The 22,418-nt window shown below is 39.2% G+C and overlaps 2 protein-coding genes across 5 annotated transcripts in view; one reads left to right on the forward strand and one right to left on the reverse strand.

Annotated features, from left to right (window-relative positions):
- Positions 1-3,861: 3,861 nt before the first annotated feature.
- On the reverse strand, positions 3,862-6,170 carry LOC118892469 (shieldin complex subunit 1-like). The gene is made up of 3 exons (XM_036847258.1): positions 6,163-6,170; positions 5,663-5,837; positions 3,862-3,924 (listed from the first exon to the last, which is right to left on the reverse strand). Exons 1-3 carry the CDS (start codon positions 6,168-6,170, stop codon positions 3,862-3,864), a joined length of 246 nt encoding a protein of 81 aa, XP_036703153.1.
- Positions 6,171-10,506: 4,336 nt separating this feature from the next.
- CCDC152 (coiled-coil domain containing 152) overlaps positions 10,507-22,418 on the forward strand; it is a 34,762-nt gene continuing 22,850 nt past the window's right edge. The window contains exons 1-4 of one of the 4 annotated variants that reach the window (XM_036846980.1): positions 10,512-10,521; positions 10,599-10,736; positions 14,377-14,470; positions 16,202-16,307. In XM_036846980.1, the coding sequence (XP_036702875.1) occupies positions 14,384-14,470; positions 16,202-16,307 (193 nt within the window). In that variant the 5' untranslated portion in view covers positions 10,512-10,521; positions 10,599-10,736; positions 14,377-14,383. Of the gene's footprint in view, positions 10,737-14,376; positions 14,471-16,201; positions 16,308-22,418 lie in introns of all 4 variants that reach the window. The other 3 variants (XM_036846982.1, XM_036846979.1, XM_036846981.1) reach the window with 3 other exon arrangements.

Here is a 22,418-nt window from a genome sequence, read left to right on the forward strand (position 1 = left end):
AACTTCATGGCTGGTAAAGTGGGTTCCTTGGTGGCTATTGAAGTCCATGGGGATCCCATACATCACACACAGCTGTTATAGATCCCCAGCTAGTGGTTTTATTGAGTTGCTGGATGACTTGGGTAGGGCTTTTGTAATGTCTTCCACCTGTTGTAACATTGTAGAGTAGCTGCCGTTCCATCACACTATCGTTACTCTTCCCCCTTCCATAGCTCAGAGCAGAAGCCCAAGGGTACTTTCGTTACTTTGCCATTGCCACAGGCCCAAACCAAACCCTTCTGGTTAACTGGCCACACCCAATTCACAAGCCTGTCCCTGGGTTAATATCCCTAATGCCTGTGTCTGTAATTGTTTAGGTTATGCTTGTCTTACCCGACCAGATAACACCCAAGTATTAGACAGATAATCCAGGTCCTCGCATTTTGTCTGTGTTCACCAGCCAGCCCCGTGCAGTCAGACGAGCCACAAGTGCAGGCCTGCTACTTTTAAAACTAGACAGAAACTCTGAGGTTAACAGGATATCATCAATATGGTGGAAGAGAAAGACATCTCTCATGGTAGTCAGCTGCCTCTGCTCTGAAGGGAGCTGCTCTTCATCTCTATCCTGTGGGATAAGGACCTTTATGACCTCATCCCAATCTTCCTCTTCTTCAGTGCTCTCAGTAGGTCCCACACCTTGGGAGCCCAGTTTGGATGGGCCATGACCATCTGGACTCTCTTGTCGACACCCCTTCCTCAAGGACAGCCACCACAGCTCCCCACTTGCTAGTGGACAGCCATGCCGGGGTTCCCCCTGCAACTTTCCATTCCCCGTTCTTATTTCCTGACATCTTGGTGCTCATGGGGGTCTCTTTGGCTTCCTGGCTGGCTCGTCAATTGTTGGGCTGCACCTCACAGAACTACAAGCCTTGTAGTTGCCAGACTTGAGACCGAAGAAAGAGCCTGGAAATAGCAACAGAAACATCAACAGTTTACTGGATAGGGAATCTTACCAGTTTGAAGCAAAAGGTCATGGAGCTACACCGTGCAGGGCAGGTGACTGCAAGAACCTTTACTACTCCAGGGAGAAGGAGGCCACCATTTATAGGGGCAAGTGACGTCAGGTTGGCTCATCAGTTACCAGGGAAACCAGCAGCTGGCGCGGGGGCAAGCACGTAGGCAGTTACCGATTAAGCCCTATAATTAAGAAGACTGGATAGCCATGTGAGTGAAGGACGGTCTGGTCGAGCAGGGGATGCACGGAGAGTAAGAGAAGAGTCATCTTGAATGGCCTGACCATACAGCTATTTTGCCAGTGTTCATTTTATTGTACCACTTGCTAACCCTGGGCAGCTGGTTTTCTGTGATTTTCTGTGATTCCTTCAGTGAGCAAAAGGATCCAGGTGGAATTTACCTCCTTTTGTTTCCCATGTGGTTATTTTCCCATTCTTTTCTTTTTTTGGCAATATTGTTTTTTAAAATTTCTCAACAGTGATGATGGAATAGGCTTTATTGTTGGGGGCTGGTTTTGAGTGTTTTGGCCTAAAGATTCAGATGGAGAGTTGGTGCCTTCAGCCCAGCAGCTTAGAGGTGCGTTAAGCACCTTCAGCTGAGTCTGTGAGCCTATTGTAACTTAGGTTTCTGAGTATTTCTGGTTCCTAAAGCTGAAATGAGTCTTTTTGGTTGTCAGTGGTACTTTATTTCCCACTGTTGTCTTATTTGCCCCAAATAAGACAACTTTCTCAAAGCACAAGGCTTTGAGAAAGTTCAACATATTTTGGCAAATAAATAACGCAGCTCCTGATGGAGACCTGATGCAAGGTGAAATCACACCATGGGATCCAGAGCAGCCGATAAAGGGGCCAAGGCACAGGTTGTCACTTCTTCCTGTTTGACCTAGATTCTCTCTTTAAAATCCTAATATAAACTCTGTAGGGATTACGATATCAGCTTAAATGGAACTGGAAATCACCTTTCTGCAGCAATGTCATTAAGAAGTGGACACAAAGTGTTCTTAATTCATGCCATGTAGCTGAGGAGACAGTGACACGAAGCAAACTGAGAATCATGCAGTGTCATAGGAAGCCAATGGATAAATTATTTTGTAGGAGTTATAATGATATTAAAATACTATATCCCCTTATATCATTTCAAACTATATGCACAATTGCTTTACAATCAAATTGTTATTGATGCTTCTTGGTAAAGATGGTAGATAATAAACAGATCACAGAATCTCACCATATTATAAGCTAGTAAGATGAACAAAAAAAAAAAAGATGAAAGCAGTCAAAAAGTTCACAACAACAAGAATGAGACAAGAGAAAAGCCATGACCTTATGTCATAAATTTAGAAGATGACAACCAAGAGAAGAAACAGAGGAGGGTTAGTGAGGGCTCTTCTCCCCACCCTCCCCTCCTGCAAGCATCACTGTTGAGTCAGAAAAGTCCTGAGACTTCTGCTTCTACCTTCTAACTATGGAGAGAAATAGACTAATTAAATATTGTTACTGTCTTGTGATTAGGGAAGGGTTGGGGAGTAGGAAAAGCTACTGGGTAGATGGAGGAAAGGGAAAAACCTGGACTGACTCTCTGGTAGAACACAGGTTCCCAGAGCTCCAAGCCAAGTTTGAGAAAGAATCTATGTCATAAAAATATCTCCCATGAAGTAGAAGAAGCTCTTATTAAAGGGGTAAACTCCATTTGTGACGATTTAACATAATCTCAGAGGAGATAGCAGAGTATTTTTCCAGGAACAGCTGCAAACAGATTTATCTGAGTTGTTCTCACATGCAAGATACAGGAAAGTGGCTAGACCTCAATCAATTCCCAGTCTTCAAATAGAATTCAGAGGCAGGGTAGATTGATGAACTAATTTAAGGCACAATATGAAATTTATATTTGAATTTACAATAATAGATATAATAGAAATTACATTTCTTCAACCTCCATAGAGCCAAAAGCCTCTCTCTTAACCTAGCCGTGAAATTCAAAGAGTGAAAAGTGCCCTAAAACCCAGGAAGATGAGAACCAACTCCCTCCTCAGTGGTGAGTGCCATGAGGCATTCTGATGGGAGATCCAGAGATCACTAAGAGAGATGAGTGAAAAAAAAATGTAAGAACACGACAGTGGATCAGGGAGAGTGAGCATTAAGAAGAAAGTGGGCAGAGAAGGAAGGAAGGGAGTGAAATCTCCAAGGAGCCCCATCAAAGGTAGGGCAGGGTCTGCCTGGACCACCACAGCACAGGCAAGGTAAGGGGCACCACCTGTGGCAGAGTTTGAGTGGCAATCTATCAGGAAATATAACAAGATGAAGAAAACCACTCAGAGTTCTCTTCCAGATAACCATGTATGGTTGGAAGAAACGTTTCGATAACTTGTGTTAAAAGATAAACTGAGGCATATTAAAAAGTTTAAGGGTTTATTTGCGCAGAAATAGATTCCAATCAAGCTTCACCAAACCACAGTGATTAGGAGCACTCCACCGATAGGAGCCAGGAGAAAGACTTATATAGACAAAGTGTGGATGCAAAAGAAATTAATTATTTGATTGCCTGTAGCTTTAAGCCTAGTCAGCTCTTTGTGATTGATTGTCCTAAGCTTTTTGATTTTGTAACCTTGAGGCATTTACAGGCTTAAATTTTGGTTTGCTTATGTAAGCCCCCACTACATTAGCACCACATTGGTCTGAGAGCTTCCTTGTTTAATTATTTTAACGCTTGTTTGGGGTGGGGATTGAGAACTCCTAAAAGATGGTCCCAAAGGAGAGGAGGTCAGGTTAAGAGAGTGACTGAATATTTGGGGCCAGGCTGGGAGTGCTCAGGACATGGAGGAAAGACAGTGAACTTTTAAGCTAAGAAGTGGCTTTTCACTTTCTCAGCTTAAAAATGAGATTCAAAAGCTTCAGCTGAAATTGCAGATACTTCCTGAACTTCACCAAGAACCTGTAATGCAACTTTGCAGAAAATTAGTAGAGGAGGGTATTTACCACTTGCAAATAAAGAAAAAAATAACTTCCCAAACTGTATGAAAACATCAGCTGAATACTGATCCAGGGGGATGGCTGAAGACCTGGAAAAAGAATGAGAAAAAATGACTTCCTTCTATCAAGGGCAGATTATCTCCAGTGAGAAAAACCTCAAGAAAGATGGTTGGCAGCTCTGTCAACTGAGAGAAAGCTCAAAGAGCTAAGGGGTGGGGGGAAAGATCATAGTAGACAAAATTGGTGGAAACACAGTTTAAATTCCAGCTTTTTCCAAGTGGCCCTTTTGCCCCTGCAGTTCACGTATAGTCCTGGGCAGAGGCCCGAGAGGATCAGGGGAACCGCTGGATAATTAAATCCTCGAGAAAAAGGGTAACAGTGTGAGGACCCAAGGAGCCAGGGGACATGCAGGGTTTTTGTTCTGTTTTGTTTTTTTTTTATCACCTAGTCTTTATTCTTTTCTTTTTATCATCTTTATTGGAGTATAATTGCTTTACAATGGTGTTAGTTACTGCTGTATAACAAAGTGAATCAGCTATACATACATATACATATATCCCCATATCTCCTCCCTCTTGAGTCTCCCTCCCTCCCACCCTCCCTATCTCACCCCTCGAGGTGGACACAAAGCACCGAGCTGATCTCCCTGTGCTATGCGGCTGCTTCCCACTAACTCTCTATTTGACACTTGGTAGTGTATATAGGACATGCAGGTGTGATTCAGCTTTCACAGCAGGGACCCCTGAACATCCACAGCCACAACAGGGCATCTAACTGTGTTTTCTCTTTTTAAAAATAATTTTATTTCTTTTTAGTTTAACTGCGGTTATTTAACTGATGCTAGTTTTTCTCTTATTGAGGTTTGATAGAATTATATCCCCCCGCAAAATGTTTTGTGAGTAATTAATGCTTATGAACATCTTATTTCAACTACCTTGAACACTCTAGAATTTGTTAAATATAATTATAAGTATAGGGACTTCCCTGGTGGTCCAGTGGTAAAGAATCTGCCTTCCAATGCAGCGGACGCGGGTTCGATCCCTGGTTGGGGAATTAGGATCCCACATGCCACGGGGCAACTAAGCCTGAGCACCACAACTACTGAGCTCAGGCGCCTCAACTAGAGCCCGCGTGCCGCAAACTACAGAGCCCACGCGCCCTGGAGCCTGCGCGCCACAGCTAGAGAAGAGAAAACCCCACACCACAACTAGAGAGAAGCCCGCACACCACAATGAAAGATCCCGCATACCTCAACGAGGATCCCGCATGCCACAACTAAGACCCAACGCAGCCAAAAATAAATAAATAATAAATAAATTTTTTAAAAGAATTATAATTATGGCATTTTGATTGAATAATCCAAAATTGAAGTTTTAGAAATTGAAGTAGGGCCACATCCAGTGGTGTGGTTTGGGGTGTCTGTGGACTTAGTATGATTTTAGGCAGCCTCTCTGCTAATGGGTGTGGTTGTGTTCCTGTCTTGCTAGTTGTTTCGCATGGGGCATCCAGCACTGGAGTTTGTTGGCTGTTGGGTGGAGCTGGGTCTTAGCATTGAGATGGAGATCCCTGGGAAATCTCTCACCGATTGATATTACGTGGGGCCGGGAGGTCTCTGGTGGTCCAATGTCCTGAACTCGGCTCTCCCACCTGAGGCTCAGGCCTGACACCAGGCCAGAGCACAATGGCCCTGTCAGCCACACGGCTGGATCCACATCAGAAGAGCAAGGAATAGAAAGGGATTCCTCAGAGCTAAAAGCCTCACTGTTGGCCTCCTGGCTGGGTCTCTGCAACACTGAATCCCTTACATCATAAGCTGATGGCAAATCCAAAGCATTGCTCTCCTCTGACTGGCTTCCTGAGTTGCCATAGTCCGCCCTGCAATAGCAGCCACCTCGAACCAGAAGCCTAGCTCTGTTTTAAGAATCACCTGACTCTTCATTTTCTCCATTTCTTTTTAATATTGCTTGATTATTTACAACTGCCTAGGAGGATACTTACGCCCCTTTACATGGATGATTAAAACTAGGAGTTGCCTCAAAAGACATTTTCATTCTGCTATCTAACCTCTATTAGAACTAATGACCAAATTTCAATTTTTCTTACACAAAAATCATTTTGCAGATGTCTTCCAAGTTTGGATTTAAACTTGGACTTAAACTTAACTATTATATGCATCAGGCCATGTATCCCCTTTACTTACCTATGCATTCTACAACTATTTTATTTTGACAGGTATACCTAAAGATAGTTATTGGTAAATTTTTTTTTTTTTTTTTTTTGCAAAATGGCTGCAATTATTGCCTTTCCTGTATTCACCCTGTTTGCAACTCCTGCCATCAAGAGGTGGAGTCTGTCCCTTCACCACTTGAATCTGGGTGGTCTTGTAATGCACTTTTCCCAACAAAACGGTGAGGAAGTGTTGAGCCTCACCCACTAGAGAGCCTTGCATGCCTCTGCTTCCTCTCTTGAAATCCTGACACTCCCTGAGAACAAGCCTGGTCAAGCCTGCTTGAGGATGAGAGACCAAGTGACAGAGTGAAAAGCCATCCCAACTCACATCCCAAGATGTGAGAGGCCAATCAAGAGCAGCAAAGCCACTTACACCACTTACTTGATCCACAGTTGAACACAGGTACATAAGGGAGCCCAGGCAAGACTAGAAAAATTACTCACTGAGCCCAGTCTAAACTTCTGACCAGAAGTAGCATTAGCTAAATAAATGGTTGTTTCAAACCACTAAATTTTACAGTAGTTTATTACACTACAATAGCTTATTGATTCAGGAACTAACACTGTTCATTGGTTTATTCATCCCTTCAACAAATACTTCTGGCATACTCTAAGTCTGCCCTGATAAGATATAATATCTCATTTTAGCTCTTCCACAATCTTCAGAAGTTTGTTCCCATTTGAAAATTATGAAACTAAGGGGCAGAGAGATAAACTGAGTTGCCTAGAATCACACAGCTCTTAGGTGTGGAGCCAGGATTGAAGCTAGGTATGGCTAAAAGTCTATTTATTCCCTCTACCCCCAACCGAGTTATCGCTAAGAAGGTATGTTATGAAAAAGTTGATTTTTCTGGGAGCAAAGGAATATTTTAGACCCAAATCATTAAACTCATGCTACATTATGACATCAAAGTAATCATGGATCATTTGTTTATGTACTTGTACAGACTTAAAACTGTAATTTGAGAAAAAATCTGACTTCTCCTGAGAGTACCCCATAGTCATCTCCAAGTAACTATGGAAGACCAAGCCACTAAGAGGTGACTAGATTCTTTAATTTTCACAAAAATATGTCACCCTTACCATAAGCTCACTGTCTAAAGTATATTGATTTCTTCTTAATAAATTAAATAGAATACTTGTACTTTCTGTCCTCAACCAAAAATACAAATTCTGCCCAGTTAGCTATATGATTCTACTTTTAACAGAAGCCTGTTTAGAGGTGGAATATTTACATATATAAGGCTGATTGTTTCAAGAAAAGTAGTCCAAATATTCCATGGTTTAGGATTTATCCTGGGATCGTGTCCAAATTCCTCTCTCTACATGAGGATGGATGGAGGGGAGTCCAACCAACATAGTTTCCTAGGGTCAGAGACCTGGTGCCCAGGGTGTCTTTTACCCAATTACTGCAGGTAATGCTGAGAACCAGGGAGCCATAGAACTGGGACCTGAAGTTGCGGTTGGAGCCAGGACAATATGGCTCAATAGCAGATATTGAAATAAGGGAATCAGATAAACACAGAGATAAGAGCAGGAAGAAGTGTGCCACGAGAGCAAGCAGGAGGTTTAAAAAAAAAAGAAAAAAAGAAAAAAAATAGCAACCCTAGTATTTATCTGTTGCCCACAGCTAACATTTTGATGTACCACTGAGGTCTCGCTTTCACCTTATCTGCTCTGAGACACTTCCTGACCACTATACCTAAAGCAACTCCTGTTCACTTTTTAAATCAACATCATGGATTTGTGTTTCTTTCCTTGCACTTATTATAATTTTTATTTATCCTTTATTTATTTGTTGATTATCTATCTCCGTCTCTATACTGTAGGTCCTCTGGGGTCAGGGACCATGTCTGTTTTGTTCATTTCTAGTGTTCTAACAGATCCCCAAACATGGTTGGTGCTCAACATGTATTTTTTGAATAAATAGATGGGTAAGTGCTGATGGTCTTAAAAAAGCAGTCCTGTGAGACTATAAGCTCCAAAGCAGAAGGAGAATGACTTATTTGTCTTGCTCTCCTTAGCACCTAGACCCTCAGTAGCTGGTACCTTGCAAGTACTTAAATATTTAGGAATGAATTAATAAATGCTGTTGTTTGTAACCTGGAAAAACATCAGTGTATCATTCATCTTAAGATACTTACATACATAAATTGGTGGCTTCTAATTTTTTTCAATTGTGTGGGTGCATATGCATCTATTTTTCCAAATTAAGGTACTTTTTAATGGATTCTAACATTACTTTCTTTACACTCCCTTTGTTAGTATGGCATAGTAACATAAGTTATTTCTCTCTTAGGTTTTCCAGGCAGTTTCTGAGCAAATGTTCAATGAGTCCATTCTGTTTCTCAATCAGATGGTATTTGGTGAATAAAACTGTGAATACAACTGTGAAGACATCCCCTTTTTAAAGATGAAATCATGGGAAGCTCATATAGTTTCTCATTGACAGATATATCTCGAATTCACTAGGATTCTTTCCAAAAAATGCTAACACCTATATAAATTGGAAGAGAAGCTTATGACTCATTTCAAACTAGAAAAATCAAGCTAAATTTTCATGATTTATTTCTGGTATGTTGATTCATTCATTTATTCTGACTATGTTGGCACTATGGAGAAATACACACACACACACACACACACACATTAGATTTCTTTCTCCAAGGAGCAGATAATGCAACAGGAGAGAAGGAGAGATAAGATATCAATTCAAACAGCCCTAACAAATGCCAAAGAAGTCCAGCATGGCCCAAAGTGTAATAAAAGCATAGAGCAAGGAAAAGTAGGTCATGTTGATTGATATGATCAGTGAATGCATCATGGAGAAGGCAGCATTTTAGGTGGATCTTAAAATGGGCTTAAGTAACTTATTATGATACAAGTGACATAGAACATGATATATATATATATATATATATATATATATATATATATATATATATATATATATATATATATATATATATATACTAATTGGATAAAACCAGCAATTCGAAAGGCCATTTTCAATATCCCTATGTGTTGTTACTAATGTCAAGGAAAGCCTCCTTGGGTAGCCAGAAGTTTCATCTCTTGAAAGATCTTTAAAAATTAAATTATGTGTGTGTGTACGTGTGAATTTTGTGAAATTGATGAGGTAATAAACATGAGAAAATGACATTTTCAAAACGTTTTGATGAGCAATGTCTTATCATAAGACTAGTTTAAAAATCTTAAAATTTTATCTCTGTTATTTAGTCTACCTCTCTTATTTTTAAATGAAAGAAAAAAAAAAGACGGGAAGTCCAACCTTCCCAAATTACTAACAGGTTAGCAACATAAAAAGGATTTCCCCCACCCCCCTGCCACATTTCCCACTTTCATCTAGTTCTCTTGCCACCATGCTATAATACCTTTCAAATAATAAAGCACGAATTATCCTATTACAGTTTACATTTTTCTGCATGCCAAATTTTGGGTTTCATAGAAAAATCAAATTAAGAAAAATAAATCTCCCATCTCCCACTCAAAAAAAAAAAAAAAAAAAAGAAGTAGATAAGGCAAAGTTGGCAGTGGATATACTTCCAGTCATTGAAAAAAATTTTTTAATTATAATAATTAATATTTTTAACACTTACCTTATGCCAGGAAGTACATTATGCACTTTTAAAATGCATCATTTCATTTAAACATTGCAACAGCCCTATGAGGTAGACATTAATAAATTAATGTCTATCTTACAGGTAAAGAAGCTGAAGCAGGTATAATTTAGAACTTGCCCATGATCACCCAGTTGGTAAATAAAAGAGTTGCAGGTTGGATCCACGCAGAACCCATGCCCTTAACCACTAAGCTACCAAGACAAAACTCTATAGAAGAGAGATCATATCCATTAATTGACTCTGGACTGCACAGAATGCATTGTATCCACGTTTTCATCTGCATCACCTAGCATAGTGTCTGGTACTTTATAAGCCTACTTTATGTTACTAGAAAAAATATGGATTATTATTTATTCAATAGTGCTGACTCATTAATCAAAACTTAACCCAATGTGATTTATTCTTTGCTCAGGAGATAATTATTGATCTGACAGTCACTAAGTGTTGAATCATATTCTAGAAACTCCATGAAAATACCTAAGAAGCCCAAGGAGGTAAGGCTGAAGGAGGTAAGGCTGGAGGAGGGGCCCTAGGGCAGCGCACAGGTGGGACCGGGAGAAGGGCGGGCCCATTGTTGGGGGAACCCGCTTCCCGGGGAAGGGACAGCAGTCAGGGGCGGACCAGCACCGGGAGGAAGCTGCGGGGGGGCGGGGCGGGGAGACCGAGGGAACTGTGGGAGACAGCAGGTACGCTCCAGACCCTCCGTGGGCGGGTTCGGAATTCCCTTTTCCGTGACTATTCTTTACTTAACACCTCGTCACAGTCTCCTGGTTCAGAACAGAGTTCTGACCCAGCCACTTCTCCCACGCCTGAGGATGCTGGTCCTGCTGTAGAGTTGGACTCCTAAGGACAGCAGGATGCGAGTGGAGGAAACTGGAATCCCCGGGCCTCAGGACTGAGGGTGAATTCATGCAGGGCGGCAAGGAGGGGGGGTGGGGAGATAACACAAGCCTGTCGTTGGGCTGCCGCGGGCCGGCCTGAGCAGGGTAGGGGCGAGGGCAAGGCGGCGACACAGGAGAAGGGCACGGAAGGAAATGGGGCTGCCGCCCACTGTGCGGGTGGTTGAATTTGGGGCTGTGGAGGTCACAAGTCAGTCCCTGCTTCCCACCAAGAATCTGACGATCCCTGAATCACCAGCTTGTCACCTAGTTCACTGGTCAAGAAGACCATACAGAGTGAAAAGATCTTGACCTTGTCCTTCGTACATCGGAGGAGGGGCAATGAAGACACTTAGAAACAATCAGATGGCTTGGCCAGTGTGACAAAAGGAATAGCATGTGATAACAGCCAGTGGAAAGTTAATGATGATTTTATAAGGATGGTTTTATGATATTAGTGATGGTTTAAAAACACCTCAAGGGTCTCATTAGCGGGGAGGAGTTGGGAGAAAATCAAGCTCAAATTAAAATGAGTTTAGTTCAGGAGACACGTTCTGAGACAAAACCCTAGTAAAACCTTTTTTATTTAAAATGTTAGAAACTACAGGACTTCCCTGGTGGCGGAGTGGTTAAGAATCCGCCTGCTGGGGCTTCCCTCGTGGTGCAGTGGTTGAGAATCTGCCTGCCAATGCAGGAGACACTGGTTCGAGCCCTGGTCTGGGAAGATCCCACATGCCACGGAGCAACTAGGCCCGTGAGCCACAACTACTGAGCCTGCGCGTCTGGAGCCTGTGCTCCGCAACAAGAGAGGCCACGATAGTGAGAGGCCCGCGCACCACGATGAAGAGTGGCCCCGGCTTGCCACAACTAGAGAAAGCCCTCGCACAGAAACAAAGACCCAACACAGCCAAAAATAAATAAATAAATAAATAAAATTAAAAAAAAAAAAAGAATCCGCCTGCTAATGCAGGGGACACGGGTTCGAGCCCTGGTCCGGGAAGACCCCACATGCCGTGGGGCAATTAAGCCTGTGTGTCACAACTACTGAAGCCGGTGTACCTAGAGCCCCAGCTGCGCAAGGGAAGCCCCCACTCGCCGCAAGTGTGCAGCAACAAAGACCCAACACAGCCAAAAATAAATAATTTTAAATAAATTAATTAAAAATAATAATAATAATAATATGTTAGGAACTACAAAGAAGACATACAGATGGCCAGCAGGCACATGAAAAGATGCTCAACATCACTAATTATTAGAGAAATGCAAATCAAAACTTCAGTGAGGTATCACCTCACACCAGTCAGAATGGCCATCATTAAAAAGTCTACAAGTAACAAATGCTGAAGACAGTGTGGAGAAAAGGGAACGCTCCTGCACTGTTGGAGGGAATGTAAGTTGGTGCAGCCACTATGGAAAACAGTGTAGCGGTTCCTCAGAAAACTAAAAACAGAATTACCATATGATCCAGCAATCCCACTCCTGGGCATATACCCAGACAAAACTATAATTCGAAAAGACACATGCACCCCTATGTTCATTGCAGCACTATTTACAATAGCCAAAACATGGAAACAACCTAAATGTCTATCAACAGATGAATGGATAAAGAAGATGTGGAACATATATGCAATGGAATACTACTCAGCCATACAAAAGAACCAAATAATGCCATTTGCAGCAACATGGATGCAACTAGAGATTATCATACTAAGTGAAGGAAGTCAGAAAGAGAAAGATAAATACCATATGATATCACTTGTATGTGGAATCTAAAATATAGCATAAATGAACCTATCTAGAAAACAAAAAAGGACTCACAGACATAGAGAACAGACTTGAGGTTGCCAAGGGTGGGGGGGGGGGTAAAATAAAATAAAATTAAATGTTAAAAACTAAAAAAAATGTTGAGAGGGAGGATTTTGCATCATTAACTACTTCAGATTATCCTATAGATCAAAACAATATACAGTTCAAAAACAACATATCAAATCATAATGATTTCTAAATTTTACTGCATTTATCATGGGTTGCTATTACAGTTAGTCTCCTGTCTTAAGGATCAAGTTTTAACTATTGAAGAGTTTTGCTAGTATATGTGATACAGAGGATAATAATTCAATAAACTGAAAATACACAGCTAAAATTTAGATTGAAAACCACTAATAGTTGTTCATGCAATATAAAAAGAGGAAGGAAATGGGATTTCTTTATGAAGTAACAAATTGTCAAGCAATATCTATGTTTTGGTGTACCTCATTTTAAACAATATGTCCCCAAAATTACTTTGAGTAATTACTTTTGGAATTTTACTTACCTTTACTTTGGACTACTCGTCACTGCCACTTTCACACACCAGGCATTGGCACATGCCCTTTCCTCAGTCTAGATTACTTAAATTTCAAATTTGTATTTTCTCCTTCCTCTTTGCTAGAGAAAAGTCTAAAGACAAGTATTTCATACTTTTAGATTATATTAATCCTGATTCTTCTAGACACTCTCCCACCCTCAAATGTAAATGCTTACTGTTTTGCAAAAGTCAATTTCTCCATCCTAACTAAATGAGTTTACCTCTGGAATTCTGCAGATTTCTTGTGATTGGTTCCATAGAACTAAAACTGAAACTCATTCTTCACTTCAACTGTTAGTTGGCTATATCCCAAAGTATTCTTATACAAAATAAGAGAATAGAAATACTTAGCAATTGCTTTGAGCATATTAATTTCCTTATGTCCTTTATTTACCAAACAGGTTACCATACAAAATATTAAAAATATTCAATAATTGTATTGTCTACTCAAGCTGCTATAACAAAATACTATAGGCTGAGTGGCTTAAACAAGAGAAATTTATTTTCTCATAGTTCTGGAAGCTGGGAAGTCCAAAATTAAGGTGCCAGCAGGCTTGATATCTCACGATGGCTCTCTCCTTGGGTTTCAGACAACCACCATCTCACTGTGTGCTCCCAAGGCCTATCCTCAGTGTGAACATATGGAGAGAGAACAAGAGCACTCTCTCTCTTCCTCTTCTTATAAGGCCACAGTCCTATTAGGGCCCCACCTTTATGACTTCATTCCTTAATTATCCGTAATTAACCTTAATTATCTCCTAAAGATTCTATCTCCAAATACAGTCACACTGGAGTTTAGAGCTTCAACATAAGAATTTTGGAGGAGACACAGTTCAATTCCTAGCAACAGGCAGACTACCAAGAAATGCAGCAAAAAATATTTGTGGCATGATAATTAAATATTATAAACATCTAAAATTGAGAATACCTATATTTAAAAGTCATGCATCAGATTTAGTAATGCATCAGATTTTAAGTACAGCCATACTGATGGCAAAGAGATGAGTGTTGAACAGTGGCATAATTTGTTTTTTGTGTAATAGGGACAAATAATTTCTACATATGCACATATCATTGCACTAATTTTAGATTGGTTTAGAGAAAACTTGGCTGGTGTGGGTGTGGAGAGGAGTGGAGAAGCCTTAATTCATTTGACCATGGTTAATACTGGGGGTATAATAAAAATTCTCTGAGTGCAATGGAGCTCAAGTAGGTACTCCATGAGTACAGAAACTTTAGTATTTGAGCTATTACCACTATTATATGCTTTGTATTTTGTTTGTTTGTTTGTTTTAACACTGTCTACTCTTCATTAGTTTAGATATGAATCAAAGCAGTGAAGGATGTATGAAAAAGATTAGCAATGTGAATATTGACAAACTTATAAATGACTTCTCACAGATAGAAAAGGTATGTAATGATATCAAACAATTGTAGAATATAAGGAAAAGTGGAACAGATTTTGCCAATGGAGGGAGTTGGGAAGAAAAAAAATGTACAAAAAAATAAGCAAGGTAAAAATAATGGAAATACATTTTGCTAAGCCTCTCTCTCTCATTTTTAAAATCTGTATTTAAAACATGTGGTTTTGGCTCGTTTATACTAATACATCAAAATGTTTTGGGGGCAAGGGAACGAATAATGATACACTTTTGCTAAACTTAAAGGGGAAATACATGTGTAAGTACCCAGGATTTCCATAAATTCAAGAATGGTTTAGTAAGAATTGAAGTAGACTCAATCCTCAGTCTCTTGCCATTATGACTAACTCTTAATTTTTTTAGTCTTTCCTATTTTATTTGTTCCCTTTTTCTTCTCTTTTGACTAAAAGCAGACTTTTTTAAAGTCCCCCTCCCCAACTCTGAACAAATTACATGGTAGACCATACCCACAAGTATATATTAGGCTTTTTCTCTCCTCCTCTGTCTGGGAGAGGAGTAGGAATAGCTGTTGAGAAATGTAGATGGATAAATTAAAGACTTGGGAGGTGGATTTGTGAAACAGGAAAAGGAGGGGGAATAATACCTACTTCTATTTTCTCTCCTTTTCTTATCCTTCTCTATTCCTTCTTTTCCTCTGTACAATGTAGTATTGCCATAATGAAAGAATTTTTGTGACGATGGGTATTTTGAGATAACATGAGCTTTTTTTTCAACAGTGAACTTGGGTTTTCTTAACCAAGTGATTCTGACCAAAGTAAGAGAGAAAGAGAAGGAAATAAGCACTTTGGTGGGAGAGGAATTTGTACAAAGTATTTGAAGATTAATTTGGAATTAGCTCTTATATTCTTAGACATTTTAAATAAAAAATATTGTTCATTTTTTGATGTGATAATGGTATTGTGATTGTATTTTTGAGTCATCTCTTAGAGATGCATATAAATGATAATATTTATGGATGGAATAATATAATGTCAGGGAGTTGCTTTGAGATAAATTCAAAAGTGGTGAGACTAGGGAATGGGTAGAGGTATAGATGATACAGGACAGGTCATGAATTGATGATTTTTGAAGGTGCTTGAAGGATACATGGCAGCTATTACACTATTCACAAAGATATCAAAGAGATATGTTCAAGAATATTTATTCATTGTCTATAATAGCAAAAAAGTGGGAACAGCACAAATTTTCCTCAATAGGGAACTATTTCAATAAATCATATTCATGAATGAAACAATTCAGCTGTTAAAAAGAATGAGGCAGACCTTTATGTGCTTATGTGACATCATCTCCAAGAAAATAGTACTAAGTGGAACATCCAAGGTACAGAACAGAGTGTAATATGACCCTTTCCTATAGTTGTATAGTCATAAAATATTTTGGAAATATTTATAAGGAATTGTTAATCATAGGACTGGAGGTTGAATAGTTGGAAAGAAGGAGGTTCAAATTAGATCATATTTTTACTTTTTATAACTTTTCATAAGTGTTCATCTGTTTTAACTTTTTACCATGTTACTCTTTAAATTAAAGATAAATTAGAAAGTTGGCTTATTTAAAAATATATGCCAGGCTTAATTATTAGACTCTCAGGTATTAAGTGGTTTGTATTTTCATTAGTCTTCATATCCTTAGGTAAAAAAAAAAAAATCAAAATAGCAGCATTGATTTAGTGATAATATGTATTCTGTTTCTTCTACAGAGAATGATAGAAACCAGTGGAAAGAACAATATACTGGATATGCAGTTGGAAAAAGCTAACTGTTTATTGAAAGTAATGCAAACAAAGGAGGTCGCAATTAAAGAAGGTTAGTTCTCTGCTGCCTACAGAAATAGTAATTCTAATGAATGTGCTTTTTGCTGTAACAATGATTTTACATTTGTAAAATATTTTAAATTCACATAGAACTTTCCAGACTATCATTTCATTTTATCCTTAATATAAACCTGAAAGACAGATAGGACTGGTATTACTATTCCACCTTGGTAATGAAGAAACATGAACAAAAGAAGGTAATCTGTCTGAGTCCAGTCAGCTAAGAAATGGCGAATCCAGGGACTTCCCTGGATTTGGCGGTCCAGTGGTTAAGACTTCGCCTTCCAACGCAGGGGGTGCAGGTTCAATCCCTGGTCGGGGAGCTAAGATCCCACATGCCTTGCAGCCATAAAACCAAAAACATAAAACAGAAGCAATATTGTAACAAATTCAATAAAGACTTTTAAAAAAATGGTCTACATCAAAAAACTCTTAAAAAAAAAAAGAAATGGCAAATCCAAGGCTCAATCCAGGTCTTCAAACACATGGAAAAAGTACAGTTGAATTCCTGCCTCACAATTACACCAGAAGAAATTTCAGATGGGTCAAAAATTTTAGTGTTAAAAATGGGCTGTCCTACTCTGAAGCTCTCCCCTCGCTTCTTGGACGTCCACGCCATGCGCTCTGCTCAGCTCCCAGCAGCCTCCATCCCCACTGCCTCTGCTTGCTCTACACCTTCCCTGTGCACCCGTTAGCCCTCAGGGAGCCTGGGAGCCTGGGCACCCAGCCTGGCACGGTGCTACTCATTGAGAAAGCGGCATTGCTCTGCGGCACAAAGGTCTGAGACTGCACTCAGATGAACCAGCTGCCGCGGCAACTTTGCCCCAGGCCTGGTAGTGCTGGGCTTCCCACGCAACCAGCTCCAGGCATCAGGAGAACACCAAATACCAAGAGAGCCTGAATTCCCTCAAGCTCATCAGAGATGGTCACGCTTTTCCAGAAGCGTGTGATGAACGGCACGCAGATGCACCTGCTTTGCGCCTTCCTGTGGAAGGCCTTGCCCTAGCCCGCCGACAACCGCTGCTTTCAACAGATTCCAAGCTCATCACCTGGGCTCTGTGTGCTGCAACGATGTTGCCTGGAAGTTAGAGAAGTTCCCCAAAGGTGCGTCTGTGCCCAGCATGGAAGCCCTGCTGTCCCAGGAGCCCAGCTGTGCCTAGGGCTCCCCTCCTACCTCTGCTGCTTGCCAGTCACAGTGCTGCCCTCTGTGGGGGTCTCATCCATAAGGTATTTCCTCTACACCTGCGTGCAGAAGCTACCTGATAACCAGGAAGATCCCCCTAGACAGATGCTAGTCCTGTCCATCCCAGCCTTCCCTTTGCCAGACCGAGGGTCCTTACTAATAAAGAGTTGGGCATCAGAAAAAGAAAAAAGAAGAAGAAGAAGCTGTATACACATAATTCCTCACTACGTCAACTGAGAGGGCATAAAATCAGTAGGAACAAACGAAACTAGCACCAAGATCTTGGTTTCTAATACCGTCTTATAATAAAAGGAACCAGGGCTTCTTGAAGAAATGGTTGATTCTAAGACTGGGGCAAGAAATATATAAGATGAGCCTAAAGCATCTTGTAGTACCAGAAAATAAGCAAGTGCTCAAAAAGAAAAAAAACTCCACAATGATAGGGGTGTGTTAAAGGGATAAAGGACCCAAGTGAAAAAGTTCTCAATGACCAAAGCTGGAACAATTTGAGCAACAAAATAAATAAAGTCGTATTGGATTATAACTCAAAGTATATAATAAATATCCATGAGTACATACTGATAAAAATAAATGATTAGGGCTTCCCTGGTGGCGCAGTGGTTGAGAATCTGCCTGCCAATGCAGGGGACACGGGTTCAAGCCCTGGTCTGGGAAGATCCCACATGCCACGGAGCAACTAGGCCCGTGAACCACAATTACTGAGCCTGCGCATCTGGAGCCTGTGCTCCGCAACAAGAGAGGCCGTGGCAGTGAGAGGCCCGCGCACCGCGATGAAGAGTGGTCCCCGCTCGCCACAACTAGAGAAAGCCCTCACACAGAAATGAAGACCCAACACAGCCAAATAAATAAATAAATAAATAAATAAATAAAAATTTAAAAAAATAAATAAATGGGGTGAAGAGATAAATCTCTGCAGAATTCCAAATAACTTATGTAAGTGACTTGGCCTCAAGGAAGTATATCATAACACCCCACTCATGAGGTGTGGGCTGTGTACAGTGACTTTCTTCACTGTAGGGAAACATACAGAATGGAAAGGGAGGTGGTGGAGAGTAACTATATAGTGGAGAAATCTGACAGACACGTCCTAAGGCAAGTAATCAAGGTCAACTGGGTGTAATGTTGATAGTATGTATGTTTGCTATGATGTGATGAAAATGGCACTTTACCTCTATGTTCTCCCCCCCCATAACCTCATCTAATCATGAGATAAGCATCAGACAGATTCACATAGAGGGACATGCTACAAAATACCTGGCCAGTACTCTGCAGAACTGTTAAGGTCATCAAAAACAAGAAAACTCTGAGAAACTATCACAGCAAAGAGGACCCAAGGAAGACATGACATCTAAATGTAATGTGGTATTGTGAATGGAATCGTAGAACAGAAAAAAGACATTAGGTAAAAATTCAGAAAATCAGAATAAAGCATAGATTTTAGTTAATAACAGTGTATCAACATTGGTTCATCAATTATAGCAAACATACTGTACTAAAGTAAGATGTTAATAATAGGGGAGACCAGGTATAGAATATTTGGCAACTCTCTGTAATATCTTCCCAATTTTTCTGTACATCTAAAACTGTTCTAAAAAATAAAGTTAATTAAAGGTCAAAAAATGAAGCCACAATTTTAAAAAAACTGGAAGAGAATATAGGGGTTTTTGATTTTATGTTTTTAAGAACTGAGAAAGCCTTTCCAAGAGTGACATCTATCAGTGGATATCTGGTTAAATAAATTATGGTATATTTATTTAACGAAATACTACGTAACTGATAAAAAAAATGAAGTACCTTTATATGATATAACATAATCTCCCACATACAGTAAATGAAAACAACAGTGTACACAACAGTATATTATCATTTTTATAGAAATATATCTTAATGCACACACAAACACCCTCTCCCCTATATATTTGTATATCTCTGGAAAGATAAACAATGTCCGGGTAACAGTGGTTGCTTTGAGGGGAGGGAAACTGGTTAGTTTTGAGGCAGAGATTGGCGAGATAGTCACTTTTCACTAAACTTGTGTTTCATGTGTATGTATTACTTGAAAAACATAATCAAATACTTCTTTAAAATCCAGTTATACTTATTCTAAATCTAATGGCCTTTTTGCTGAATAATACGCAGTATAAGTGAAAGAACAAGTGAGAATATCTTAGAAAGCAAAATGTGTACTAATTCACTTAGAGAGGAAGAACAAACTACATATAATGATTGGACTTGTTCAACAATAAAGAATGATATCTTGATATTTTATTTTCTTCACCTGATACCAGATAAACAATGTCTTTGCCAGCTCAAGATGGTATAATATTGATATTGAGGATCATATACTATTAAAAGAAAACCTTGTCATACATAATTATTTAATATTTCCAACTGCTTTATGAAATAGATATTAATGCCCAAATTGCTTGTTAATGATAGAGCCTAAATGTGACCTCAAAATAATCACTGATTTACTAAATTATACAGTATAAGCAGTAGCTTAATATTCTGAGCTCTAGTTTTTAAGAATTGGATAAGATAGTATACTTCAAATTACACTGTAAAGTCCAACAGAAATGATAATGCAGGTAAAGATTTGCAAAGAGAATTAAAAGCTATTATTCTAAAATAATGAATGGTATTCTATTGATACCTTTTGAAGAATTCCTTATTGAGCCAGTTTCCTTTGTTTTAAAAAAAAAAAAGTGTGTTGAGAGAGCCACCTTGTGTTCTAAATTTGAAAATACACATTTTGGGAACATTCAGTATACTTTCAGTTTCAGGGCTCTGTTTTCAATTTGCTGATTACTGAGGTACCATATTTCATAAATGCTGGATTCATGCTTTTAAAGGCACAAAGACAAGTGATGGCAGGATCTATGCCTCCATTTTTAATTGTAGCCGCTAAAACAGTACCATACATGAAGTAGGTAATGTCAGTTGTCACTTAACCATCATTCTATTACTGGGAAACAGCAAGAGAAAAAAAATGGAGGACGGTGGGAACTTTGTCTGAGTTGGTGGTGGGGAAGGTAGAGGGGGAATGGGGAGGAGTAGAACCTTATACTAGCATAAAGATTTTAACTTCTACAAAATACTTTCATTTCTATTAGTGTAGTTGAAAAAAGTACATGGAGACTGAGTGCGGGACCTCTAACTGAAAGGTGAAGTTTTGAATTCTCCCCTCACAGTACTGGTTCTTTCACTTAGTTAATAAATACAAAAACTATTGAACACCTATGAAATAGTTACCACTTTAGAAGCAAGGAATATCAAAATAAATATCTTTACCTGAAAGAGTTCACTATCTAGAGGGAGAAACCACAAATAACTAAAATGTAATGTGAACAATGGAGAAAAGCAATATATACAAATTGTTATGGGACAGAGAGGAGAGAAATAGTAACAATAACAATGTTGCATATTTGTAAGTGATTTTAGAAAGTATATTTTTTCATTTGTTTGTCAGAACAGTCTAATATATGAGAATAGTAGCTTACCCAGAGTGTCATAGCTACAAAGTAAAGAAAACTCTAATCTGGTTCCTCTGATTCCAAATTTCATGGTTTCATCAGCATATCCTACAATTCCTGAGGAAGTACTGAATTAAGAGCACAGGATTTGAAATGCAAAAAACCTATGTTCAAAACTAGACCTTCCATATACTGTGGAATCTTTGTTAAGTAACCAGACCTCTATGAGTGACTTCCTCCCTTTGCAAAATCACAATAATTATACCAACTTCTCAGTATCAGTTTGAATACTGATTATGATGTTTATAAGGTACTTAGTGTAATGCCTGGCAGGGTAAACATTCAATAATTGTACTTTATTATACCTAGACAATTATTATTGTTAGACACAAATGTGGTATTTAATATTTAACCATCAAAACAGATACCCAAGTAAAATGGAAACTAGTCAGTGTGTCACACTAATGCATAGTGCCTGAATATCGGCCGTGGGCCTCTAAAACAGAAAGAAAGAGCATAAGGTTCAATATTTATTAGCTGTTAAGCCAAGCACATAAGAATGAAATTGCCCTAATCTTTCTTTTTAAAAATATTGTTATTCTTTATGAAGTTTTCATCATTACATATTTAGCTAGTATAATTATAAACTTAAACTAGTACAACCTGGGTTTCTCAAATTTATAGTAAAAATGTGATAGCAATAACTATCACAGAGTCTGTCTCTGGCTCTGTTCTTGCCCTCTTTCCAGGGCCTCCCACCTACTCAAATTACTCTGAACAAGTGGTCTTGCGCTGGTCTTCTTGGTGGTAGTAAAGTAGTTAGAATCATTGACTTTGGTGCTGGACTGCTGGAGTTCATGTTGTAGCTCTACCATCTACTACTTATAACTTTGGATAATTTGCTAAACTTCTCCATATGGATTTCCTCATATGTAAAATGAGGCAAATACTAGGACCAATGTCAAAGGGTTAAGAGGATTAAATGATTTAATATTTGCAAAGCACTTTGAATATCAATACAATATTATTTTCACACCACAGTTTCTCCACTTATTCCTTTCTTACTATGATATTGCCTGTCAATCAGTCAATCACTTAACAAATATTTATGGAAAGACTATTATGGACCACAACTGTTCTAAGTACTAGGGAGAAATAGAAAAAAAAAGAAAATAGTCCCTGCTATCCTGGAGCTTACAGCCAAGTGGACTGATTAAAGTTACAGAAGTTTCCACCACTGTTGCTACCATCAGCTGTTGCTGGTGATAACCAAGGGTATACTGAAAGCTTATATGCACATGTCAGGGCACTAATGCTTGCAAAGGAGGTTCCATCTCCCATTATGCAAGAAGACATTGGCACCAAAGTTGCTGATGCCTTGTAACTCAGCACATTGAGTTTTTACTCCTTTTATTGCTACTCCCTT

Source organism: Balaenoptera musculus, chromosome 3 (assembly GCF_009873245.2).
Source record: "Balaenoptera musculus isolate JJ_BM4_2016_0621 chromosome 3, mBalMus1.pri.v3, whole genome shotgun sequence".
Lineage (NCBI taxonomy): Eukaryota > Metazoa > Chordata > Mammalia > Artiodactyla > Balaenopteridae > Balaenoptera > Balaenoptera musculus.